This window comes from Lampris incognitus, chromosome 8, assembly GCF_029633865.1.
Source record: "Lampris incognitus isolate fLamInc1 chromosome 8, fLamInc1.hap2, whole genome shotgun sequence".
In the NCBI taxonomy this organism is placed as follows: domain Eukaryota; kingdom Metazoa; phylum Chordata; class Actinopteri; order Lampriformes; family Lampridae; genus Lampris; species Lampris incognitus.
The window spans coordinates 11,866,417-11,894,374 of NC_079218.1; the positions used below are offsets into that span (position 1 = coordinate 11,866,417).

At 47.7% G+C, this 27,958-nt stretch overlaps 1 protein-coding gene across 1 annotated transcript in view; it reads left to right on the forward strand.

Moving 5' to 3' along the window:
- The first annotated feature begins 7,141 nt into the window (after positions 1 to 7,141).
- Positions 7,142 to 27,958, forward strand: part of hephl1b (hephaestin-like 1b) — a 48,495-nt gene continuing 27,678 nt past the window's right edge. Inside the window, exons 1-5 of the mRNA XM_056285540.1 lie at positions 7,142 to 7,392; positions 17,315 to 17,559; positions 24,846 to 25,058; positions 25,819 to 26,031; positions 27,552 to 27,806. Coding sequence (XP_056141515.1) covers positions 7,217 to 7,392; positions 17,315 to 17,559; positions 24,846 to 25,058; positions 25,819 to 26,031; positions 27,552 to 27,806 — 1,102 coding nt within the window. The 5' untranslated portion in view covers positions 7,142 to 7,216. The remainder of the gene's footprint in view (positions 7,393 to 17,314; positions 17,560 to 24,845; positions 25,059 to 25,818; positions 26,032 to 27,551; positions 27,807 to 27,958) is intronic.

A 27,958-nucleotide genomic window follows, 5' to 3' on the forward strand; every position in this document is an offset into this window, starting at 1 on the left:
CTATATGTGGCCGTAGAAACAGTTCTTTCACACCCTTAAAGTCAGCAGACCGACTGACAACCCTGAAAGACCAAAAGGGGATCCTGGCGAGGTGGGCTGAACATTTTGAAACCTCACTTAACCAGCACTCACCAATCGAGCAATCCATCCTGAAAGAGCTGCCAATTTGTCTGCCCATCTCAGACCTTGACCACTCACCAACTTTTCAAGAAGTACTTGCAGCCATCAACTCCCTTAAGAACAATAAGTCCCCTGGCAGGGTTAGTATCTCAGCAGAACTCATAAAAAGGAGGATAATTGTGCACCAGAATGATCTATCAGTACATCTTGCAGGTCTGGGACCAGGAGAGTGTCCCTCAACAATGGAGGGATGCTAAAATTGTCACCCTGTACAAAAACTGGGGTGACAAGTACATTTGCAGCAACAGTCATGGTGCATCCCTACTAGCTGTTGCATGCAAGGTCCTAGCAAAGGTCATGCTATGCAGGATGGTGATGCACTTGACAGAACATCTGTTGCCAAAATCACCATGCGGTTTCAGGAAGATCAGAAGTACTGTGGATAAGAGTTTCACAGTAGACAGCTACAAGAAAAGTGCCACGAACAACATCAGGACCTTTTCATGCAAACCATCCTTGCTGCAGTTGTGAAAGCCTACAGCAGGCTGGGTCTATCAGTCAACACCACGAAGACTGAGGTGTTATACCAATGTAGGTCCAGCCCCCACCCACTATGCCTGTCTTCACTATAAAACACCAACCACTCTCGGTTGCTCCATCTTTCAAATACTTGGGCAGCATCCTTTCTGAGGGCTGCAACACTGATATGAAACTCATGATAGAATCAAACAAGCCTCTGTAGCCTTCAGCAAACTCTGACGTAAGGTCTTCCACGACACACACCTCCACTTGCACACCAAAATTGCCGTTTACAAAGCTATCTGCATCACAACTCTCCTATACAGCTGTGAAGCCTGGGTCACATACAGCCGCCACCTAAGGTTGCTGGAGCGGTTCCACATAAGGTGTCTGCAGCGAATCATGGTGATCATGTGGCGTGACCGTGTTCCTCATGCTGAGATTCTTGCTAGGACAAACTGCAAGAGCATAGATGCCATGGTCACTGAACACCAACTGCGCTGGCTTGGGCATGTCATCAGGAACACCTGCCACTTCATTGCAAAATACTAAGAGGGGATGGGGGGAGGACCTGGGAGTAGAAATCACAGAAGACCAGTGGGAGGTAATAGTACGGTGGGTCCACTCCTCTTCAATTTGTGCTAGACATGGACTGACTGATTCAATGTAAAATTGTACACCATACACATGTAACTAAAGTTAGGTTAGCTAAGATTTATGATAACATTGATCCCACCTGTGACCGATGCCATCAGGCCCAGGCCACATATAGTCACATGTTTTGGTCCTGCCCTTCCCTATTCAATTTTTGGTCAGACATTTTAAAAACAATTTCAAATAGTGTTGAGATCCCAATTAGGCCGACAGCTTTAACAGCTTGCTTTGGTGTCCCTCCTGCTGACCTGCCATTACCATCATATAAAGCAGACCTGGTAGCTTTCACAACTCTTCTGGCCAGACGCCTCATTTTATTATGGGGGAAATCACTCACTCCTCCATCTCACTCTATGTGGCTCAGGGACATTTTGTATTTTATCAAGATGGAGAGAATAAGATGTGTCACAAAGGGTTCAACAACCAGACTTCATAAAACATGGGGTCCTTTCTTTAAAATTGTTAAGGAACTGCAGTCATTTGACACCCCACAAACACCCCATAAACTCGGGGTAATCTTTTTACATGTGCGGCGATATGGGTGTATCCATAGGCAGAAATCCCAGGGGGGGATGGGGGGGGCCTCATTCTGGGAAAATATGATATACCCCCCCAATATATCACTATAAACATAACTATGTAATTTAAATAAGATTAATAATACACAACGAAAGCACTTGTGCTGATTATAGACACTTAATAGCGCATATTTAAGTTTCAAAAGTTCGTGATCCCCCGCCCTTTACATCACAATGGTTTGGTCCACTGCCACTCCCCCCCTCCCCCTCCTCCTACAGTGCATGTGGGAAATCTGACAGTCTTTCTTTGGTGGCTAACATTAACCTCCAGTCCAGTAAGTAGTTCAAACAAATGATATGTTAGACATTTCTTTACTTCTACCACTCAATACAATAAAACACATTGATAATCGTGACTAGTCTTCATTTTCGCTGCATTGAATTACAGGTCACTCTTTATGTTAGCTAGTGGTTAACTGACGTTTGCTAGCCAACTTAGCTAAGTTACAGTAGCATCAACCAGTGTTTGTGGCTGTTTGAATTTGAGAGAAACTAGCAATGCAATTATGGTTCCTCAATATACATTTAACATTTTACAACACATAGGCTATGTGTTACAGCACTACTTTTGCTATCCCCCTCAAGAACTGCGCTTGAGAAAATTTCATGTAATTGTCCCCTCCAAAGTTGATATCAGATTTTTGCCCCTGGGTGTATCCCTTAACTATTTTTTACCATTATATTTTTCCTGTATAATCCATCATTTCATTTTATAATATTGTTTATTTGTCTTGAGTATACAAGCTGTGTTTTCTCTAATTAGCTAGGCGGCCAGGCTATATGTTTGTTTTGTTTTTGGTTTTGTTTTTATCTTTTTTTATATGTTGAATCTTGGTTGCTGTTTTTTTTTCTATGTAAATATAAACATTGACTTCATATATGTATGTACAATATTTTGATTGTAAAATTTCAATAAAAAAGTTGTGGAAAAAAAAGAACACCTGCCACGTCAAGTCCTGTATGGACAGCTTCATCTGGGCTGCCAGTCCGCAGGTGGTCAGAAGAAGCGATACAAAGACCAGCTAAAAACATTGCTGAAGAAGTGTTGTATCGACCCCTTGAGACTGGAGCAAGCTACCATCAACCGTTCCAACTGGCGGGAGATCTGCCACAGAGATGCAGAACAGCTGGAAATGGAGAGGAATGTGAAAAAACGACAGAAAAGACTAAGGAGACACACAAGCATGTAACTCAGACTTCATATGCCCAACGTGCAATAAAAGATTGTAGATCAAGAATTGGACTCTGCAGTCATCAAAGAACACACCATTAGGGAGGGATGTCATCACCGGACTCGATGGACTACCAGCAAGCAAGTTTGGGTGCATCATGGTGGAACCAACATGAGCGATACCAGCAAACTGAACAAGCTGGTGAAGAAGGCTAGCTCAGTAGTTGGGGTTGACCTGGATGACCTAGAGATGGTGGCAGAGGGGAGGATCAGCAATCAGGAATCAGGAACACTGTCATTTCATTGCTTTGATTCAAATAAACTAACACTAAATTTAAGCAAAACAAAATGTATAATATTTGGGAATTGATCAACAAACTCAAACAAGAAGCTCACGATAAATGATGTAGAAATCGAAAGATTGTCAGAAATCAAATTTCTTGGTGTAAAAATAGACAATAAATTATGTTGGAAGCCAAAAAATATCAAAGTCAATTGCAATATTACATAAAGTCAAAAATCTCCTACATCAACCAGCACTATACACCTTGTACTGCTCCTTCATATTTCCATGGAACACATACAAAACAAACACAGATCCAACCTTCATCCTTCAAAAAAGACCCATGAGAATTGTAAACAAAACCACTTACAGACAGCCTACAAACCCACTCTTGATCAAACGGAAAGCACTAACATTTAAGGATGTGGTTGACTTCAAAACAATTCAAATCATGTGGAGTGAAATATCAGCAGTTACCAAACAGTGTCCAAAAGTTGTTCCAAATGAGGGAAAGTAAACACCATCTCCGAGGAATATGTACGTTCAAAAAACAGTTAGTGAGGACAAATGCAAAACTTCATTGTATAACCATCAAAGGAGTCAACCTATGGAACACCTGTAGAAAAGACATGAGGACGTGTAAATCATTAAGTAAGTTTAAACAACTCTTTAAAAATAACATGTTGAACGAATATAGAATGGATGAACAACGAGATGGACTGGAATAACGACATGACACAGGATGTGTCAGGTGCCTTGATTGACTTGTGCTGTTTTGTTTATTTCTTGTTATTTTGTTGCTTATTTTTGGTTTCTATGCATTGGTCTTCCTCTTTCTTCCTCTCACTTTTGGTTTGATTGGATTGATTGGATTGATAATGTATAGAAAGGAGTAGGGCCAGAAAAGTTCTTTACTTCGTCCTATGCCCTTTTTTAACATGGTACTTGTGTTGTTACAGAGCGTTTGCAAAATATGTTCACTGTTGTTTCCATTTGTTTTGTATTCCTGCCTATATATCTTATTTTGTTATTTCATCATGGTCGAAATAAAATCAACCAATCAGTGAAATGACACGAAATATCGTTTCCCCCAGCCAACAGTAGCGCAACACAAAGACAAAGACACGTCCAAAAACTACAAGAACTTCAGGAACACACGTACTAACCAACACATATATCTAAACTGACATATATATCCAAACTAAAAAAATAAAATAAAATAAAAAACTCACTGTCCAAGGGAACGAATGCCAGCCAGGATGATTGTCGGAACCGCCGGTCTGCATGGGCTAGCAGTTAGCTTAGCCTGCCCCGCTTCCGCGTCCTGTAAGACCGCCCTCGGTGCGTCCTCCTCGGTCGCAGCTCCAGGCAGGGCCGTGGTTCAGAGGCCCACCGGACGCTGAAGACCAGTGTCCCCCAGCCGATCCCACACCAGCTCTCCCAGCCATCAAACTAAGACCAAACTTAAACGCAGATGTGGACAAAGACATTGCATGGACGGTACTGGGCGAGGCCGCCGCAAACTGGAATTCGCTGCCATCTTCCCACACCGGAAGCGGAAAAGATGAGGCTGAGGATGAGGATGAGGAGGAAGATGGACGCCATCTTGATGAATCTCTCCGAATCATTCGCGTGATTTTTTTCGTACCCATTTTCCGGGAACTCTGCCTCTGATTGGCTAGTACTCGTTGCCTCCGTTGGTTAATGTTAGGGTTAGCCAATCAGAGATAGCGTAAGGGCGGGTCTTCCCTTGCGGAAAACGGGTACGAAAAAAATCACGCCTCCCATTCCCTTCATGAGGAGCTAACGGGGAGGAGGAGCTCATACAGTCAGACTCATAGCCCCCCCCCCGGCAAACCACGAAACGTCTCGGCAAATCTTTTGTACCAACAGCCATCAGGCTCCATAACAAGCCTATCGCCCCCTTCCCTGTTTACTCCCCTCTTGATTCAGTGCCACAGTTACCACCTGCCCCCCTTCACCCACCCCTCACAGCTACCCTCCTTTCCCTGCCCCCTCCCTCTTGCCCCCCCAGCCACCTATACCTGCTGACATAGATCCATTATATCTGACAGATCCCTTATACCCGACAACCTACAGTCCACATCTCATATCTACTGATGTTATATTGTATGTATGCCCAATCTGCTGATTGTTGTTGTTTGTCCAGGCAGCCATGGTTGATGTGATGTCGATGATGATGTCCTTCCTTGCCTTGCCACTATCTATGTCTGAATTTCCCCCACGGGGGTCAATAAAGGTTATCTTATTTATTTATGTGATATTAGCCAACACTTGTTTGCCATTTGTTCAGGTTAACTGTTAGAGTAGGCAGATTGCAGGATCCAGGATTTTCAGATGAGCAGAAACCCAAAGGTGAAGCAGCTCCTAGTCTCCCATGCAGATGAACAGGAACGTGGACGAGTGTTCTGGACGTGGGGGTTATTTTGCAGAGCTGCTCGCCCGTCACGTTTCCCGTTGTAGTACTAAAGCCGGCCAGCAGGTGTCAGACTAACGCTTCTACTTCACAGTCAGTCTGATAAGAACGTCCTTAAGAGTTTAAATATAAATAAATCCTATTCGACTTTACACAACTTCTTTTTAGCATTCTTAAGCACTGAAATAGAAGCAAGACCAGCCTTTATAATCTCATGAATCCCCCCCCCAAACAAACAAAACTGTACCGTTTATCCGTTACAGACAGAATGAATGCAAGCTGGTGCTGACGTGCTCTCTCTCAGGTAGCTCAATTGGGTTTGCTGGACCGCAGGGAAAGCGGTTTTGGTTTTGGTTTTTGGTTTCTGGTTTTTTCAGACAAACACATAGTTAAGCCTTAACATTAAAAAATTAAACACCTGAAACCGATTTCTAGTCATTCAACTATAGCCTGCCCATCAACAGGTCACCTTTGAGCAGACTCCAGTGTAATACCCTGTCACTTATTTATAAATGATTATAAAGGATTAATGATCCAGTCATAATAATTATTAAATCATTTATGGTTTGGTGTGTGTCTGATAGTATGGTAGGCGGTCGCCCTCGTGGCTGACTGAATAGGGCGACTGTTTCCCTCGCCGAGTTTCGTAAGCGTTGCGCGCCGCTGTACTGTAACATTTTGCATCCCCAGCAGAATGTGTACCCCACATAAAGCGTAACGTCGCGGGAACGCGCTTGCATTAAACCAAGGCGAACCTCAAATCAGCTCATCACATTTCCATTCCATTTACTATTAGGAGGTGGAAAAAGCATTGACCCCCCCCCCCATTTTTACAGTTTATCAGCATTTACAGATCAACAACATGATTCTAAAATCAAGGCAGCATACCGAAAAAATCTCCAACATCTCACCAGTTTCAATTCACCTGCTTTCGTGGCGCGACTCTGTTTAAAACCGTGTTGATGATCAACAAAAGCGCACATGTCTCCTAAACATCTCTTATGGGGTGGTCCCCCCCCCCAAAAAAAGTGAACCTCTTCACTCAGAGTAGCCTACTTCATGCAAGCAGACCCTTAACTTACTAGGTAGTATACTAAAAGTTGTAATTTAGTGAAAGGATTGTTAAAAAAGCGCGCGATAGTTCAGGCTTAAAAACACCAGTTTATTCTGGGAGCTTACGTAAGGAAACTGCCGCTTGGTTTCGTTAAACAGCATGCTGGACTTTCTAGACCTTCAGTTTGTTGGGGGCGACTCCCCGTGCATGGAAAACGCGTGTATGCGTCCCAGATCATGTCTCGTCGCGGGAACGCGCGGGGAACAGATTCTGTTGGCGGTGCAGAATCTGACGCGTCACCGCGCCGCCTGCGGTGCACGGGGGGGAGTAGGCGGGAGGTTTTCCCTTCAGCGTCCCCTCAAATAAAACCGACGGGTCTGATGGGAATGGTCATCTGAGCATGGAACCGACATGGCGGAGGTCAGTGGCTGGTTTCCTCCTGCTTCTTCCTCTCCTGCTCGTGGCGGAGGGCGCCGGCAAAGAGCGAGTCTACTACATCGGGATCGTTGAGGATTTGTGGGACTACGCACCGAGCGGCCGAAACCTCATCACCGGGGCACAAGTGGCCAACGATGAGTGAGTTTGTCCCGTTTTCACAACTTTCATTCTTTCTTTTTTCGGTGGTGGGATTGGATGGACGGGTGGATGGACGGGTGGATGGAGATGAAGAAAAGATGATGATGATGGTGCGTGCGTGATGATTTGCATGTTTTGCGTGAAAGCCCTGCATCTTCGCCCGTGACTGACCCGCAACACGGTGATGGGGTGCGTTATGACGTCTGGAGGCTGGCAGTTACCGTGTCATGTGTCTGACCTCTACCCCCGGGATACACCCTCAGGCAGACCCGATATTCAGCCCCGACCTGACTTGACATACGGGAGCAGACTCCCCTATGAACTCCGTCCCGGGGTTGGGTGGCGCGGAGCACCTGCGCCCCGCGGGAGCGGCAGAGGCCGGCCACACCCCTGACACGTGACACCGCGCAGCCGCGTCCGCCGGTAAGGGACCGTGGTAGAACCAACAGGGGGGCTGTGGACGATAAACCTCGACAGTAAACTCTGCTCACGTCGAACCGAGAAGAGGCACCGCGCAGGGAACGGAGTGGGTATAAGTAACTGGGACGGTGTCTGCTGATGAATGTGTCATTCATCATTGCTAATGAATGAATGAATGATGACTTATTCTGAAAATGAGCGGGGTGACATACAGACAAGCCATTGCCACACATCCCACACCAAACATCAAACTCAGTGAGCAAATCTCCACAGACATCAGATTATTTGTTACATGTTGGAAAGGGAGCAGGGGGAAGTATGCACCTACCCCTTCTCAAGTTAATCCAGCGGCCATACCGTAACGTGCATGGCTGAGAAGACACGCTGGCCGCTGGTAGGCGGGTCTGACCCTTTAGTCGAGCGGTTAGCGATGCCTCCTGCGGTGCGGGCGACACGGGTTCGCTTCCCGGCCGCGGCACTTTCTGTGGTTGCGTTGTCCCCCGAATTCGCTACAACACATTGCAAACGCAATTGCCCCTGCACTGTGTAGTTCATATGCAATGCAAGTTGTGCTGCACAACACACACCCAGCTACTGTGAACAATAAGAGAGAAACACGAAAGAGAAACAAACAGGAAAACGTGATCTAATGGATGCAGGAAGTGTCTTAACCCCATACAGCTCATCGTTTTATGTTGCGCCTTCTTTCACACACTGAGTGAGTCCTGTCAAATAAAATATCAGTTTCAAATACAACTCACATGAAAAAAACAACAACACGGCAGTAAGGGGAAGTGTACTTTACAGTGATGTTATTAACTTGAACTGCGATGAAATCATGGGACACCAAAACTATGACGTTGGCTTGTCCTAATGAAACCGGTACTAACATCCCCACAGGCAAAAGCTGCCAAACCCCATTCATGCGATGCTTAAATTTCTCTTGCTCAACATCTATCTGCCAGAGGTACGAATAGAAATAGTTGATTATTTACTTTAATTACTTGTAAATGTATGCACCGCGTGTGCAGTATAACTTATCAGAAGTTTGAACAAACAAACTCGAGTTATGGCGGACCAGAGACGCGAACAGTCCCGCAGCGGTCCACAACACGAGCCGTGTCTCGTTTGTTTAGCCAAAAGACCCTTAGCGAGTTCACTGTGGTGGAGCAGTAAAGCCTGTGACCTCTTCTATTAATAGTCCCATGAGAATAAAGAAGAACACTACCGGTAATAACCAGAGGAAATATAACATTAACATTCCAGAGGACAGGAAGAAATGCAAACGGATGATCCGGTGTGGCGACCCCTAACGGGAACGGCCGGAAGTAGTAGAAGTAAGACTACTGGAATGGACATCCAGTTCATAATTATTAAGTTGCACTAATTTGAATAAAAGTCTTTTAAAGTCCATTGATCACTACTATTATTACTACTACTACTATGTCAGATATCTTGATGCATGCTCAATGATACTGGTAAGAACATCAAAGAAGGTTGCATCACTTCCTCTGGATACAATGTGTAAAGACAGAAACGTTCCACCACCCAACTGAGTGACCTCTTCAGTCTAAACTGACTGCAGCCACCCCCACCCTTATAAACAATACAGCACAATAGGTGCGTAACGACCGAAACCAACGACCCGTTTCATATGCAGATATGGGTGTGACCATTGATCACGTGGACTATACACAGAGGATCAGGGATTGTTGCAATCACAGCATTGTAAGATGGCAACAGCTTTACTCTTAGCCCCCCGTTTAGGGATGGTCATCCCCTCTTCACATAGATGGCGTCTTTGACTCCCCATTCAAAGCAGCGTTCCTCCCTATCAAGGATGTGCACATCTTCATCCTCGTAAGAGTGGCCGCCGGCCTGTAGATGGTGTAGACTGCGGAGTCCTGGCCCTGACGTGTTAGCTCTCCTGTGTTGTGTCATCCTCTTGGCCAGCATCTGTGTGGTTTCCCCGATGTACAAGTCACGGCAATACCTCCTGGCACTTAACAGCGTACACTGTATTGCTCTGTTTGTGCTGGGGGGGTGGGGGCCGATCCTTGGGGTGCACCAACATCTGGTGCAGCGTGTTTTTGGGATTTAAAAGCAACTGAGACTTGGTGTTTACGAAAATACACGTCTCAGCTATCCCGACACTCCTGCCCCATACGGAATCACCCCTGGTTTACACTTACACAGCTGTTGGCCTTCTCCCCTCTCCGATTGGCTGGTGCACTGTTTGGACGTCGTCCTGGCTTTGTGAAGAGAGTTTACTCTTTTAGACGTCCGATGGTTTATTCTGGCAACACACAGATGAGCCTTGATTCACTCCCAACACAAAATGTGCTCAAATGAAAGTATTTAGGCTTTCCCCCACATCCTTTTATATGTGAAGGACCTCGTGAACCTGGTTTCTAATTCACTCACTCACAAACTTACATCTGTGACGCGTAAACAAACTGAACGTTTGTCGAAACTCTGAATTACAGGCTGGAAACGCGGGTACCATTCCCGGAGCCCTGGTTTTTCTGACCAGGGCACCGGTGACGTCACAACAAGAAAAGTGGAATAAGGGCGTCCGGGTAGCGTTGCGGACTACTCCGTTGCCTACCAACGCGGGGACCGCGGGTTCGAATCCCCCGTGTTACCTCCGGCTTGGTCGGGCGTCCCTACAGACACAGTTGGCCGTGTCTGCGGGTGGGAAGCCGGATGAGGGTGTTTGTCCTGGTCGCTGCACTAGCGCCTCCTCTGGTCGGTCGGGGGCACCTGTTCGAGGGGGAACTGGGGGGAATAGCGTGATCCTCCCACGCGCTACGTCCCCCTGGCGAAACTCCTCACTGTCAGGTGAAAAGAAACGGCTGGCGACTCCACATGTATCGGAGGAGGCATGTGGTGGTCTGTCGCCCCGCCTGGATCGGCAGAGGGGGTGGGGAGCAGCGACCGGGACGGCTCAGAAGAGTGGGGTAATTGGAAAGGTACAATTGGGGGGAAAGCCGGAAAAAAAACAAGTGGAACAAAAAAATGCATTTACTTTTATTTATATATATATATAAACTACTAATAAGACACGTTAGTCCCCAGCTAACGGGTCTGACCCTTTAGCCGAGCGGTTAGTGAAGTCGCCTTGTGGTGCGGTACACCTCGTATCGAATCCCGCAGGGGGCAAGAAAATAACCGGTTACACTGGTGGCAGCGGTGGGATCCGGAAGTGTGCAGATCCTCAGGAGTCTATTCGGAGCGCGGGAAGAACAAAGCGCGAGGGCGCACTTCCGGGGAGGGTGACGACTGTAAACTACTAATAACGGACGTTAGCCCCTAGCTAACGGGTCTGACCCTTTAGCCGAGCGGTTAGTGACGTCGCCTTGTGGTGCAATACACCCCGTATCGAATCCCGCACCGGGCAAGAAAATAACATCTATATTAACTGTTTTTAAACATCAGCTATTTTTCTGGGTTGTCAGTTAGCTAAGAAAAACATGATTCAGGGGAGCTATCTTTAGCCCCATGACCCGCTGCAAGGGCATCTGTTTTACAACGTCAGTGTTAAGCATCTAGTCAGGATATGACGTAAATAATATTGTAACGTGCACGGATAAGAAGACACGCTGGCCGCTGGCCGCTGGGTCTGACCCTTTAGTCTAGCGGTCAGCGATGTCTCCTGCGGTGCGGGCGATACGGGTTCGCTTCCCGGCCGCGGCAGTTCCTGTGGTTGCGCTGTCCCCCGAATTCGCTACAATATGCAACGCTGGATACTAAACTGAAAATGTGCAGCCAACACTAGACCTGCCTCCAATAACAGACTTCACACAACGATCCTGTATCGTTTCGTTCGCAACAAAGTCACACAACAGCTCTCAGTCACATCTACAACACAATAGCTACGTTTCCATCCAATTTCGAACGAATGAATGTATTATAGTAAATTAAATCATGCAACTCCAGGTGTGTTTCCATCAGATCTGTTTCATTGTTCAATGATTAATAAAACCCTCAATGTTAAGCCCGCGCGTCCTCCATCATACGGCCGTACTTCCATGCCCACAAGAAAACTGAACCAGTAGATGAAGAAACGGTTGATAACGTGATTAAATTCTATTCGAACTTCATTTTCTTTAATTGGAAAATTAAAATGTCCAATTGGGAAAAACGCCTTTTCGTCGCCAATCTGAATTGGCAAAAGCCAAAAATCCTCTCAAGCAAGCGTAAACGTTTTTCTTTTTCTTTTTTTGCGATACTGAGGAAGTTTATTGAATTTTGTCATTTCCATCCAGCTTTCTAACTTCATAAAGTGTATAAAAAATATGTATTAAAACTGATGGAAACGTGGCTTTTGTGTCCTTTGTTAAAAAACGTGTTCTACGCATTATGTTCCCTAAAATGTTTCCATATGTAAACTGATGGATACTGCCTTCGGTTTATAGCTGCCAGCAACGAGAAACCACACTGCTGAATATTGAGGGGCATCTTAGGTTTGTGTCATATTATGGGAGGCAGGTATGTGATCAGTGCTTTCAGTGAATCTGTTCAATCATGGGAAATATGGCTGTTATGTTTTTAAGGAGGGTGCTGGATGCTGGTATGGTGAACACTAGCCAACTTTTACTTGAAAATTCAACTCTTAACTTGGTCTCTTAAGAGTTTAATTGTCATTGAATTGTCAAAATGCAGCTGCACTTCATTCGAACACAGCCGGACATCACAAAACTATCACAGAACAATTGACCCTGAACGGACATAACATTTTCCCCTCCCTGGGAGACTGAGATGTGAAAGGTAAACACAAAGTCCTTCAGGTGATTAGGCCGTGCCTGCGTGCACACTGATCTTGGGGAACCCAAGGCTGAGGGTAATGCTAACGGTGGTGGGGAAGCTGGAGGTAGGGTCAGTGCTACTGATGGGGACACAAAGTTGTGGTGATAAGGGAGTCTCTGAGGACTGTGGAGCTGCCTGAGGGTTGGGGTCCTCCTGCCAGACTCTGGGTGAGGTGTGGAGCATGCCCCTGCTAATATGGGTTGAAGATGCAGGTGGCACAGGCACCTTCTGGAGGCAGCTGCCATGCCAATGGGTACCATCATCAAGAAGGAATGTGGCTGAACCCAGCCGGCAGAGAATTTGCTGCAGGGATGACCAGAATGATGCCATTTTATTCTCCCTGTGAGGTCGGTGAACTCTCACCCAGCCCGTCACAGAGAGGTCTGGCGCCCCGAATTGCTTTTTCTTGTCAAACCACTGCTTCATCTGTCTCTGCCCACAGGCAACTGAGGCTTTGATTGAGAGGTGCTCTGGGCTGTGGAGGGGCAGAGCCTGTCAAGTAACAGGCTGAGCTCCCTACCCAGCATGAGTGAAGCTCTAGAGAAGTCTGTGGTTATGTGCTGGGTAGCCCAGTAGTGTAGCAGGATCAGCCGGATGGCTTGTTTAAAGGAACGCCCCTGGGCCTGGTGTGCTGTGATGCCATTTTTCAGGGACTGATGGAACCATTCCATGCCACCATTGGCCTGTGGGTAATACAGAGCAGTGCAAATGTGTCGGATGCCCTTGTTCTGCAGTTATCAGGTGAATTCTACAGAAACTAGTTGCGGACCATTGTCTGTGGTAATGGTGAGAAGAGAGACTCAAGGAAGTCCACAATGACCTGGGAGGTGAGGGAGCTGACGGTGGTCAGTTCAGGTCATTCTGAGTGCAAATCATAGGCAAAACCCAAGAAACATTGATGGTGAGGGGCCCATGGATCTCGCCACAGATGTCTAACTGCAGGTGTTCCCAGGGCTGAAAAGGCCAGAATAGAGGTTACAGGGGTGGGGGAGGTTGGCGGCCAATTTTACCAATCACAAAGCATGCAGGACATTCTCCAACTAGGACCTCAATATCTTTGTCTATGCCTGGCCACCACACAGTCGCAGCAACACTGTTTGAGCTTCACTATGCCAAGGTGGCCCTCATGTACCATAGCCAAAACACGAGCATGAAGGGCACCTGGGACCTCAGTGCAAAAATCCACATGCCACACAGGAGTCATTCCAACAGGAGAGTTCGTGCTTGACACGGGAAAATGCTAACAGTTCCTCTAGAAACTTATTTGGCCAGCCCTGTCAGATGTAGATGCGGAGCTGAGAGAGGACCGGCTCCTGTTCAGAGGCTTCCCTCAGCTCCTGTAGGGAGATAGTGGCCCGGAGTGGTGTGCGGAGCATTTGAATGATCTCACTTTCACCATAGTTAATGCTGGTGGATGGGGCTAGGGCAGAGACTGACTGTGAGAAGAGGTCAGCGACGACATTATCTCCACCTGGGGTGAACAGCGGGGTGTAATTGCACTGATGGAGGTGGTCATACCAATGATGTAGTCTCAGTGGCTTATGGCCTGTGCCCGCTGAGGATAGCAGTGCTGTCAAAGCTTGGTGGTCCATCCTCAGGGTGAAGGGGCAGCCAAAGAGGTACAGGGGCCATCCCTCACATGCCCACATGCAAGGGAGTGCTTCACGCTCCCCCACAGAATACCACTGTTCTTGGACTTAGACTGCTTTTATTGCCATTTCCCCATATGCATGCCTCATACATACAGGGAATGAGATTGCATTTCACATGGGCCACAGTGCCACATAAAAACAAATAATGTGCAATAAATATTTAAAAAGCAAAAAGTACATCAAAAACAAAAAGTACTTCACAAACCTAAACATCACAAGGACGCCTGACACAGACAGTAAGTTTCTGGCAGCAACAGTTGTGCAGGTAGGTGTGTTGTTTAGAGTGACAGTGCAGTTAATTTTACAAAAGGAAGCAGGTCAAAAAGTCATTGTGTAAAAGGTCTGAGTGTTCAGACTGTTGCGGACCCTCACAGCTTGAGGAATGAAAATGTAGTCTAGTGGAGGCCGTACGGATGCTCTGGTACCTCCTGCCAGAGGGTAGTTGGGTGAAATGGGTGTGGGAAGGGTGGTTGGGGTCCTTCATGATCCTGAGGGCCTTCTGGATGCACCGTGTGTCACAGATGGCCTGGATGGATGGGAGAGTAGTTCCTATGATCTTTCCAGCTGCCTTCACTATCCGCTGTAGGGACTTGCGGTCAGACGCCTTGCAGCTGCCATGCCAGACAGTGATACAGCTGGTCAGAATGCTCTCTGTGGTGCCTCTGTAGAATGTGGTGAGGATGGATGGGGAGAGACTCGCCTTCTTCAAACATCGCAGGAAGTGGAGATGCTGCTGGGCCTTCTTGGAGCGCACAGTGGCATGTGAGGACCAGGAGAGGTCCTCTGTGGTGTGCCCTCCCAGGAACTTAGCGCTGCTGACTCTCTCCACATCCATACCATCAATGGCCGCGGGGGGGGGGGTATGGTGGATGTTGCTCTTTCTAAAGTCGATAATTACCTCCTTAGTTTTCCCTATGTTTAGAGAGAGGTTTTTGATTTACTACCATGCTGCCAGTTGGTCCACATACGCTCTGTATGATGATTCATCACTTTTGCTGACGAGGCCTACCACTGTGGTGTCATCAGCAAACTTTATGATTAGGTTGGAGGTGAATGACACTGTGCAGTCATGAGTCAGCAGGGTGAACAGCAGCGGACTGAACACACAGCTCTTTGGAGTGCCGGTGCTCAGTGTGATGGTCCTGGAGGTGATCCTGCCCATTCGGACTGACTGTGACCTCCCCATGAGGAAGTCCAGCACCCACTTACAGAGAGAGGTGTTAAGGCCCAGCTGGCTCAGGTTTCCGATTAGGTGTTGAGCTATAATTGTGTTAAAAGCTGAGCTGAAGTTAATGAACAAAAGCATCACATAGATTTTCTTTCTCTCCAGGTGGGACAGGGCAGAGGTTGTGGTATCTTCTGTGGAGCCGTTAGCACAGTCTGCAAACTGGAGAGGGTCCAGAGTGGAGGGGAGGCTGGACTGAATGTGCTTTATTACCAGCCTCTCGAAGCACTTCGTGATGTTGGTAGTCAGTGCAACGGGGTGGTAGTTATTGTGGCAGGACACAGGGGACTTCTTGGCACTGGTATGACAGTAGTAGATTTGAAACACTGCCTGGAACAGCAAGATGTCGGAAGATGTCAGTGAGGACATCTGCCAGCTGCTCAGCACAGTCCCCGATGGCTCAGTCTGGGATTCTGTCTGGACCCACAGCTTTGCGTGGGGTTGACTCTGGAGAGTGTCTTTTTCTGCAGTCACCTGCAGAACCTGGTCATCCATCAAGGAGGTAGTCTTCACCACTGGCACATTGTTCATTCAGTCAGTGTAGAGGTCATTCAGTGCATCTGGGAGGGTGGGGCCACCGCCACAGGTCTGAGGAGGAGGCTTGTAGCCAGTGAGGGCCTGGATACCCTTTCACAAGCAGCATGCATCTCTGCTGTTGGTGAGGTTGCTGTTGATTCTCTGAGCATATTGTCTTTTGGCCTCCCTGAAGCCATGCGACAGGTTTTCCTGCACTGTCTTGAGGGCTGCCTTATCTGGATCTGAATACAGAATTCCAGGTCCTCAGCAGTGCCTGAAATTCTGCTTTCAACCCTGGCTTCTGGTTGGCCCACGAAGAGATTGTTTTGGTGACTGTGATTGATCTATACACTTATTGACGTAGGCTGTCACTGTCACTGTGTATTCCTCCAGACCTATGAGCTCAACAGAGGAGGCTGCTGCTTTTAACATGCCTCAGTCAGTACTCTCAAAGCAGTCCCGAACAGCTGAGACAAACACCTCTGGCCAGGCCTTGAGCTGTCACTGAAGCGGTTTGGCGCCTTTCAGAAGTGCCCTGTATGCTGAAATTAGCATAACAGAGCATAGTCTGAATTTCCTAGGTGGGGGCAAGGGAAAGCTCTGTATGCACGCTTCTCATTAGTGTAAATGAGGTCGTATGTTGTTTTCCCTAGTGGCAAAGTTTACATGTTGATGGAATTTAGGTAATAGTCTTTAGGTCTGCATGATTGAAATCCACAGCAATAATTAAAAATCTGTCGGGGCGCATCCGGGTAGCATGGCGGGTCTGTTCAGTTGCCTACCAACATGGGGATCACCGTTCGAATCCCCGTGTTACCTCCGGCTTGGTCGGGTGTCCCAACAGATACAATTGGCCGTGTCTGCGGGTGGGAAGCTGGATGTGGGTATGTGTCCTGGTCGCTGCACTAGCACCTCCTCCGGTTGGTTGGGGTGCCTGTTTGGGGGGGAGGAGGCTTTTTTGCCTCCCCCCACACTGAGGGGGGACTTGTCCCCTCCGCCCCCACCCCAGTTTCGATGCCCTTGCTTGGCATGCTTGAAATAATATGGCCCTTGGAGAAAACTGATTGGGGAACCCTGTCCTACTACTTTTACCTTTACAAATCTCTTTTACCATCATTACTCTTCTCTCTCTCTGTCTGTCTGTCTGTCTGTCTGTCTGTCTGTCTGTCTGTCTGTCTCTCTCTGTCTCTCTCTCTGTCTCTCTCTCTCTCGCACACACACACACACACACACCCCCACACACACACCTCTGTGCGTCTCACTCACTTTTTTTTATTTTCTTTCCCCACTTCTGTCCCAGATATGCATCTGTATTCTTGGAGCAAGGGCCCCATCGTATCGGAAAGGTTTATAAGAAGGCCATGTTCCGACAGTACACAGATGCCACATTTAGCCGCCAGGCTCCCCGACCCGACTGGCTGGGCTTCCTGGGGCCACTGCTCCGGGCCGAGGTCGAGGATGTCATAATAGTCCACATGAAGAACTTTGCCTCCAGGAGCTACTCGGTGCATCCTCACGGAGTCTTCTATGAAAAGGATGCTGAGGGTAACGTGTTCACACACACACACACACACACACACATTTGAACAAAAAAGAAAATGAATGAGTTTGTCCCCAAATGAAATATCCATCAACAAAAAAAGGTGGCACCTGCTTATTATTCAAGCTAAAATCATGATGGACAGTAAAAGCATTTTGTTCACAAAATGTGTAACAAACAAACTAGATCCTTGTCACGGTTGTAGTAGAGAGGAGGACCCAAGTGCAGCTGGTGGAGGCAAACCGGTTCCGACAACTCCTTTATTAAGTGGAACAAAGACAGCAGGTACAGACAGCGGGGAGGGCTAACAAATTGGATGAGGCACAACTTACAAAACGGCAGGAAACAACGGCAGGAATGGACACGGGGAAAGTTCACAAAAGCCAAGGCACTCTGGCGACAAAAGGTCTCCGAGTCTCAGTGGGTGGCCCAACCAAGGGGCATATACTATACCCAGGGGAGGCCAATCAGGGAGACGGGGCGCAGGCGAGCAGGAACCGGCCAGCCAATCGGAGACAGGGGAGGTTGAGCGAAGCCGAGCAATCCGGGTCATTCAGGGCCCCGGGCGCAGGTAGAGCCATGATCCCAGACCATGACGATCCTCTGCGTTGTAAGAGGCACACTAATGCCGGGATCAGACTACACGATATTTTTGTCTTTCACAATGGTCACCATGTCAGATCGGGCAATCATAGTGCCGTGAATTCTTATCGTGTCTTAGCCGGGAGACTGGCAATGCCACAAGCATGACTCCGATCAATGATCGCTCATAGGTCGTCGGGGAGGAGGTCGAGAAGTCGTCAGTTACTGCTACAGAAGCACTATGTGTGATGCTGGCGGTCTGGTGTTGTGAAAAGACAAAGAAAATTAAGAAAAGGGGGGAAAAACGATTGTGGGCGCTGTTGCGGCTAGTGCTACCGGGGAATGATAACCTAGCATAGCTGGTTAAGCTATGCTAGGTTAAGCTATGAAGTGCCTCCACTATTTCTTGCTAAAATGTATCTTTTTGGATTATGTCTTGGGGGGGGGGCAGCAGCACGGTGGCGCAGTGGTTAGCGCGGTCGCCTCACAGCAAGAAGGTCCTGGGTTCGAGCCCCGGGGTACTCCACCCTTGGGGGTCGTCCCAGCTCGTCCTCTGTGTGGAGTTTGCATGTTCTCCCCGTGTCTGCGTGGGTTTCCTCCGGGTGCTCCGGTTTCTTCCCACAGTCCAGAGACGTGTAGGTCAGGTGAATCAGCTGTACTAAATTGTCCCTAGGTGTGAGTGTGTGTGTGGGTGTGTATGTCGGCCCTGTGTGATGGCCTGGCGGCCTGTCCAGGGTGTCTCCCCACCTGCTGCCAAATGACTGCTGGGATAGTCTCCAGCATCCCCGCGACCCTGAGAGCAGGATAAGTGGTTCGGATTATGGATGGATGGATGGATTCTGACATGGTACTCCATCGAGGAAACGTCAAAATAGCCTTCGTTTCATCATTCAACCTGACAGCAGCAACAGCAGCAACGCTCTTCTGCCATGTTTACATATGTGCACCACAGCATTCTGTCATCCTATTGGTCAACATCAAGGAACATGTCATAGGAGATTTCAGGCTAGGCGGCAAAATACAAAAAAATCTGACATGCTAGACTTTTTTCGCCGGAGTGCTGTGGGGCGTCCCAGACACCACATCGCTGTTCTTTGATTATATCACACTACACGGGGTAAAGACGTCCGTTCTTCATTCCCGGTGTTCATAATCGGGCCTGATGGTGCACATTTGCCATCGATGATGTGTCAAAATCGGGCCGAATTCGTGCAATCTGGTCCCGGCTTAAATTGATATCGAGAGTCTTGTAAATTGTGCTGCAAAATAGACCGTCAAAAGTGTGACGTAAACTGTAGAAAAATAAATTAGTAAATATATGTGAATACATCAATAAATAAAGTATAGCAATCAGAAAGAATTACCACTGTTAATATGAGTTTGAAACATCCCGTGACAGGCATGGGCGCAAGTCCATGAACACTGGGATGGCATCCAGCGCTTTAGCTGTCCCCCCATCCATAGGGTTAGTGGTGGTGTCAGGAAGGGCATCCAACGTAAAACTTTGCCAAATCAGTATTTGGATTGACAAGACCATACCGGATCGTTCGAGGCTCCGTATGGGATCGGTCGAGGCCAGGGTTAACAACGACTGCTATTGGTGCTGTGCCCTCACAGGGTACCAATGGAAACTATAAAATGCGCTGTGGCGACCCCTGAGAAACAGGGAACAAGCCGAAAGAATAACAATATGAGTTTGAAACATCACATCCTGGCCTATGTTTCCAAAATGGAGGTAATGACATCACCATCACCACTGATAAGGTCAGTAAGGTCGGTGTTGATGGGTGACCAGTCACTGTTGTATGCATTTATCCACTTTTGTTCAGTTGTTTTTTGTTGTGGTATCAAACAGTTGCCTGTGCAAGTCCATTTGAGGAAATGTATTGTACCCTAACCAGGCCTTTTTTTTTTTTTACCATTTAAAAAAAATATATATTTCTAGTTTTTCCCCTTATCCCACCCGATTAACCCAATGGCATATGGCTGGAACTCTTGTCGAATAGCTCCCCTGGCTCACGTTTCCAAAGGAAGGAGATAGTCGTAACACCAGCTTCCTTCAAACTCGTGTCGGCTGCTCTCGCTGTTTTACACGCTGAAGCCTCGCATGGGTTGCATCACCTTCAGGCCGCGAAGGAGGCGTAGGGAGAACGCTTTCAGTTGGTTGGCTGCAGGCGCCCGGGTGGGCCAGAGGGGTCGCCGGAGAACGACGAGTCCCCGAACACTACACCGATCTACACCCACTATCCCTCGGGTAAGGGGGGCCTAATGAATGCCTTACCCCGTGGACGCTCTGGCCGTGACCGCTTACGGCGAGTCTGGGATACGAACCTCCCAGCCACATGACGAGCGGGTTGCAAGAACGGCGGTTTAGTCCGCTCGGCCATCAGAGCGGCAACCAGGCCTTTTAAGGAGAAACATGCAATAACAAACAGTATGGGGGTCTTGGCTTGTATCTGAAAGGGAAGGCGTTTTTTTAAATGAACGTAGCATCTGCCCATTCTTTATACAACAGACCACAAGTGGGAATAAGATATACATTGAATGATTCAAAGATACATCCAAGGATGCATGGGGACACATCATCGGTGATGTTTCCTGAGGTCCTCGGTGTTTTGGGTCGTTCAACATCATACACCCTCGCTCAAGTGACCCAGCCACGGTTGATCAGACCCTAGCTTGTTGTCCCAGCAGCACTGACCCACAGATCACTCCTTCTGATCCAAAGCCATCTGGAGGCCCTTTCTGTAGCCTCCATGGTAGACTTGATGGCTTTCCTTTTTTGCAGCCCCAGTGATGCCAAGTAGAGTATAGACCTTGCACAGTAAGTGGCCAGCAAAACCTCTACACCCTATTTCAATGGGCTCACAACGCACCTTCCAGCCTCTCCTCTGGCACTGATCCACCAGCTCCTGGTACTTGGACCGCTGCCGCTCATTTGCCTCTTCCATCGGGTCCTCCCAGGGAACCGTCAGCTCTATAAGGAGCACCTGCTTTGAAGAGGATGATGATAGCACTATGTCTGGCCTCAACGAAGTTGTCATAACATGGTTTGGGAACCTGAGCTGCCCCCCCCCCCAAGTCGACTTGCAGCTCCCAGTCTGACACAGAGGTGAGGAGACCGGCTGCTAATCTGTTCCCAGAAGTAACTCTGAACCTGAAGTTCCCATAGTAGTTGAGGGATGAGGTCCTTGATCTTACTGGGTACATGGTGTTGGTCCAGAGTAGTCTCCATCAGCTTGTGGGGTATTGAGCCGTATGCATTGTCAAGGTCAAGCCAAAGCACAACTAGGTCACCCTTTCCTTCATGCGCCTGCCTGATCAGCTGGGTGACAACTCCGGTGTGTTCTAGGCACCCTGGAACTCCAGGAATGCCACCTTTCTGCACCGAAGTATCAATGTAGGCATTCTTATGGAGAAGGTCTGTCATCCTTCTGGATAGGACACTGAAGAAGATCTCCCCCTCCACACCGAGGAACGAGATTGATCTGAACTGCTCCAGTTCGTTTAAGTTCTCTTCCTTTGGTATCCAGACTCCCTCTGCCTGCCTCCATTGGTCCGCTACAGTTGTCCTGCACCAAATCACTCGCAGAATCGTCCAGACAATACCGAGACGCTCTGGGCAGCACGTGTACACCTTATAGGGTACTCCACTGGGTTCTGGAGTGGAGCTGGCTCTGGCTGCAGCAACCACTTCCTGGACTTCCTTCCAGGTAGGCTCTCTGGTATTGAACTCCACTGTGGGCGATTGTATGTCCAAAAGAGCTCTGAGGGGCCCTAGCTCTTCTTCTCCATCAGGCTCACTCAGAGCGTTGTTTAGGAAGTGGTGCAGGAAGTACTTGAAAAGCCTATTTACAGGATTTGTTTGTTGGATAGTTATTGTAGTTTAGATTTCTTTGAAGAAAACTTTGACATGCTTTGACTTCACAGGTGCAGACTTGTTAACAAGATCCGCCGACACTACTCAGCGTATTCTAACAGATGTCTTCACTTTCTGTCCTTTGTGTCTAGTTTTGCTTTCACACACTGATAGTCATTATGTGACGCATCTGCTTCCCCCCGCTTGCATCAGCGTAAAGTGACCCAGATAACAGGAAGTTGAAACTTTTGATGAAAAAAAAAAAAGCGGACCTGCAGATGCAAACTGGACGGAGAATAAAAGTCCTTTTAGATGAGAATGAATGAAGTCTGTACACTTTATCCTGAGAGGCTGCGTAAGTGCTGTGAACTCTCTAACTCTGTGTTATGCAACATCACATCACCCCCAACACACACACACACACACCTCGCCCCACCTCATCAGGGAGATCCCGACTGGTTTGGGAATTTTCCAGGCTTGCGCAGGAATTTCTGAAGTTTTGTTTTTCTCCTTGAAAGAGAGGACGGTTGCACCCCCGCTGTCGCAACCGGTTAAGTCAAGTCGGCCAGTCAGAAACAGGGCACCCTCTATCTGCTCATGTTTCCTTTACATTGTGACGAGGCATTGTTTGAGCAGACACAGGGGATCAACACAACAACTGATAAAACAAAACAATCTGGGAGGTTTGTGCTGAGCCACGTTAGCTGACGAGCGAAGAACTCAAAGTTTGCCAGCGTGGCCGGAAACGTCTGTCCAATCCGCCAGATCTTTTGTGTGTTTACAGTGCAGACACACGCGCGCACACACACACACACACACACACCACAGATAAGAGCCTAAAGCCTTGAAATAGTGTCCTGATTTTGAAACACGTCTGACAGAGAACATGCTTATTTATGCCATTTTAAGTTCAAACAACAACATACAACTAAGGCTGGACGATACGGACCAAATCAAACACCACAGCATTCATGGCGGACCATCTCGATATGGACAATGCGAGGATATTTAGGGGCTCACTAGTGGTGCTTTCATAAGATAGTTACTTACACAGCAGAAAATGTTGGTGATGTGGATATGATGACCAAGCGGGTAGCGACGTTCCTCGTTCATGTCACTAAAGCAGTGGAATAAGTTCAGAAGACGGCCTCACTTTACTGTAAGGCAGCGTTTAGGACCAGGGAACGACAACATTTAAGTTACGTATATCACCAGATTACCACAACCACAGTCCCACAGCACATCTCGGCTCACGTCACCACGTATCCACATTATATCCAGGTGTTGCCCAGCTTCGGTCGTGTACGATCCCTTCTGCGTGTTCTCCTGCAGGTTTGTCATGTAGGAAATGAAGCGCTTTCGAAAAACCCGTTTTGGGCTCCTGTTCTGATTTATAGAACCAGAAAAATCCTGTTGGTTTTAGGGGGGGGGGGAAGTGGAGGGTTTTCTCTGAGGGGACGGCTCAGGAGGGTCGTCTGGTAATTGGAAGGTTGCTGGTTCGATCCCTGGCTCCTCCACGGAGCGTGTGGCAGTGCCCTTGAGCAAGACACTGAACCCCCTAACTGCTCCTGGTGAGCAGGTTGGTGTGTTGCATGGCAGCCTCCACCATCAGTGTGTGATGGGTGAATGTGAGTCATACACCGTAAAGCGCTTGGAGTGGTTGGTAGACTATAAAAGCAGTCCCCGTACCACGAAGCACCATACCACGTACCATAAAGGCCAGTTTATAGTTTATGATCCTCATCACCGGCAGTTATCACAACTGATGGTTGATCACAACGACTTGTGGTTTAACCTTTGAGCCGCCCGCCACTATTTTGATGATCAGTCCATCGCTGGGGCATACATTTTGTTGAACTTTGACCCCATCGCTGGCTTAGTTCTCATGACAACATTACAGGATGTTCCCATCATCGCCTCAGTTTATCACGGAGGATCGTTGTCCTGCTGAAACTTTGATAAACATCATTACAGTGTCCCCCCCCCCCCCCGTGTGTGTATGTCCTGTGACTTTCTACAGCGTGCGTGGAAGTCATCTTTATCACCCAGTCACATTCCTTGAATAAGGACATGATACTGACCCAGTGTTTGCCTTCTTGTGTCCACACCCCTCATATCCTCACATAAGACTTTTTTTGTTGTCTGCCCCTCTTTCATCATAGCAAAACGACGGCTGTTAAGGCTATCCATCCATCCATCCATCCATCTATCCATCCAGCCATCCATCCATTATCCATCCATCCATTATCCGAACCACTTATCCTGCTCTCAGGGTCGCAGGGTACTGGAGCCTATCCCAGCAGGCATTGGGCGGCAGGCGGGGAGACACCCTGGACAGGCTGCCAGGCCATCACACGGGGCCCACACATACACACACACACACACACACACACACACACACACACACATTAATACCTAGGGAAAACTTAGTACGGCCGATTCATACATGTCTTTGGACTGTGGGAGGAAACCGGAGCCCCCGGAGGAAACACACGCAGACACGGGGAGAACATGCAGACTCCACACAGAGGATGACCCGGGACGACCCCCAAGGTCGGACTACCCCAGGGCTCGAACCCAGGACCTTCTTGCTGTGAGGCGACCACGCTAACCACTGCGCCACCGTCCTGCCTGTTAAGACTTCAAATGCACAAAAATCTACATTTACATTTGTCGACATGTTCTATTGTCACTCGTGTGTTTCTAATTTTTAACAGCGTGCAAAATCAAAGTGGTGCAGTTTTGGTGACGTGGCGACGTCGGTCAGGTGATCATGGATCACCAAACTATGAAGGGACCTTGATAAGCCACAAAAAAAAAAGAACACTGTTTTGTTTTTGTCTGCTATAGGTGCGCTTTATCCAGATGGGACGTCCCCCAAGCTGAAGCAGGATGACGCCGTCCCACCAGGGGGAACGTACACTTACCGCTGGGAGGTCAAGCCAGAGTTCACCCCCACAGAGGGAGACGCCGACTGTCTGACCTGGATCTACCACTCCCACGTGGAAGCCCCTCGGGACATCTCTTCTGGGCTCATAGGGCCCCTGCTCACCTGCAAAAAAGGTTTGAGGAAAATGTGACCAAACGCCTGTCAAGAAACCAACATTCATTTGACTTTGCAGAAAACCAAATTTGCATAAGAAAAAAAAAATTCAAAGTGTGATCAGGATGCACATTTTAATCCAGTAGTTAATGAAACAAATCAATTGATCAACCCTCATTATATGTGATTTTAAAGCTACGCCGGGCAAGTTTGTTCGAGTAGCGCCGCTTGTTGACTTCCTCGGTGCTTTCAGTGTATTGTGAAGCAACGGTGGCATACAGTGACAAAAGCATGGTGCTAAAATGTCTACTTTTTGTCTACTGCCATGTATTAACTTATTGAAAATACTGAAAACGCTCAGTTAGAGCTTTTCTTAGTATATGTGACATGCGAGATATTCCAGAAGATTACGAAAGGTTCGGTTGCACCGGACCACTTCCAGCTCTGGCAGCCAAAACACTTGTTGTATTAAATTCTTAGTTGTTGCAATTTTTTCCCCTGTATAAACTAAGTTATTAACTTAGGATGTGGCATTTAAAAAAAACAGACTTAAGGCTGCAAGCCTTCATTACTCTATGCCACTGCAAAAGTACTGCTTGCAGCCAGCAAGCGTTGTTCATGTCAAACTCACACATAGTTTAGCTTCCACGGTCTGAACGCCAAGATCAACAAGCTATGAAAAACAAATACGGATTTTCCACGCCAGGCCTCATATCTTTGTCTGCCTATGGGTGTGTTGTCTGCCAACTTGCATTAGCTCATGTTTCCCCGGGAACACAGGTACGCTGAATGACACAGTCCGGCACGAGAACAAGCGAGACCCTCTGCTACAGCTGGAGCGTCTAGATGTGGACCAGGATATCGCTCTGCTGTTCAGTGTGGTGAATGAAGCTATGAGCTGGTACATGGAGGACAACATCAACACCTTCTGCTCAGATCCAGCCGGAGTCAACCGAGAGGACCCTGATTTTGTGGAGTCAAACCTGATGCATGGTTGGTGATGAAGTCCTTCCAAAATCTCCCTCATGTTGCGTTAGAGCCTTAAAGCAGTACGAACTGAGCTGGTTTATCACGAGGAGTTTCTTTTTTGAGTAATGGCAGGGTGTGTTTCTGACCTTGGCTAAATTGTGCTGTCTGAACTAGAATGCAAATGTTCTACATGTCTCACCTTCTTTCCCACAACCCAGTGCCATAAGTTACAAAGAACGCCGTCACATACGTCCAAACATCACATCACTTTTCCATCCAGGTGTCGTTATACAGACTGTGGTGTTTTGAATTTAAAAAAAAAAGAGGCTTGACTGAAAGAGCAAGTAGCAAAAACCCAAACCCAGAGTTCATGTAGAAGTGTAGATGCTCGCTTGAGGTGGATAAACTTTTTGTTCCATGGAAAGACATGTGATAAGTTACAATTGAAATGCATTTGACGAATAAAAAAAAAATTAAATGCCAACAGAATTTAATCACATAATCACGTTAAGAGCTCACTGTGTGTTGTTGTATGTGTTTCCATCTCTATCATCCGCCATCTGGCCTTCGTCTTCAGGCAGCATTAAATGGCCGTCGGGTGAACCATAACAGAAACACACAACAACCTGTCCTATATGAATCAGTGACCCCGTTTACACTTGGTTTTAAAATGCGTTTTTTTGTTTTGTTTTTTTGCGATCAGCTCACAAGTTGACGGCGCTAAATACAAGTGTGAGCGACCACCAAAACGTTTTGTGAACCGGTTACTCAAACCACATGCCGAGGTGATCTGGGACGCATTTGACCACATATCTTTTGTGGTGTAAACGCTAATGCGTCCTGATGCGTCCCCGACAGGGGCGTAACAGGAAATCACCTTCGGAGGAGGAGCAGGAGGAACGAAATCTGATCACAAGTGGTTAGCAGAACGCATTTGGAGACGCATAATAGACACAGGTGTAAACGGCGGTGTGTCTTGCTGTCCCCTTGTGATCCGATCGCCCAAGACGCATTTTAAAACCAAGTGTAAACAGGGTCAGTGTTTGATAGACTGCCAATCTTCCTCGCGGGTGTGGACGTGTGGCCATAAGGCGTAGGACATGTTTCCAACATCTATTTATGCGCTTGGTTATGATTCAAAAGTTAATGGGTTATTTACAAGAAGGTTCAATATTAAATCATTTTTGTTAGTCCTTAGTCTTTTTTGTAGTAACAAATAATCCTGATGCATACTGAGGTTAGTTCGCGGAGTTTGACATGTGGATTTGTTGATCACCTCAGATTATCGGCTAAGGCTTATCTATATTGTAGCGAATTCGGGGGACAACGCAACCGCAGGAACTGCCGCGGCCGGGAAGCGAACCCGTATCGCCCGCACCGCAGGAGACATCGCTAACCGCTCGACTAAAGGGTCAGACTCGCCAGCCAGCGGCCAGCGTGTCTACTCATCCATGCACGTTACAATATGTCATATCCTGCTTATTTACATGTTCGAAATAAATCCTCACTCATTCGTTTATCTATGTGTTTGCTCCGCGATACAGCCATTAATGGATACGTGTTTGGCAACCTGCCTGGAATCGAGCTATGTCAGCACCGCCCGGTGGCCTGGCATTTGTTCGGCATGGGCAGCGAGGTGGACGTCCACTCGGCCTACTTCCATGGGAACACACTGTTAGACCGCGGCCACCGCACCGACGTCCTCAGCCTCTTCCCAGCAACGTTCGCCACAGCCGAGATGATTCCCGCAGCGGCTGGAAAGTGGCTGCTGTCCTGCCAGGTTAACGACCACCTACACGGTAGGACGTTATCTTCCGGGTCACCTTTAACCCATTTGCTCTGACCGCTGACTGTTTAAAGTTGTATGTATGTTTGGGGAGGAGGGGCAAGGTTATTCTAATCTTGGGGTGGATTTTGCTGTCAGCGAGGAGCACCATTTTCTCCTGCTTTC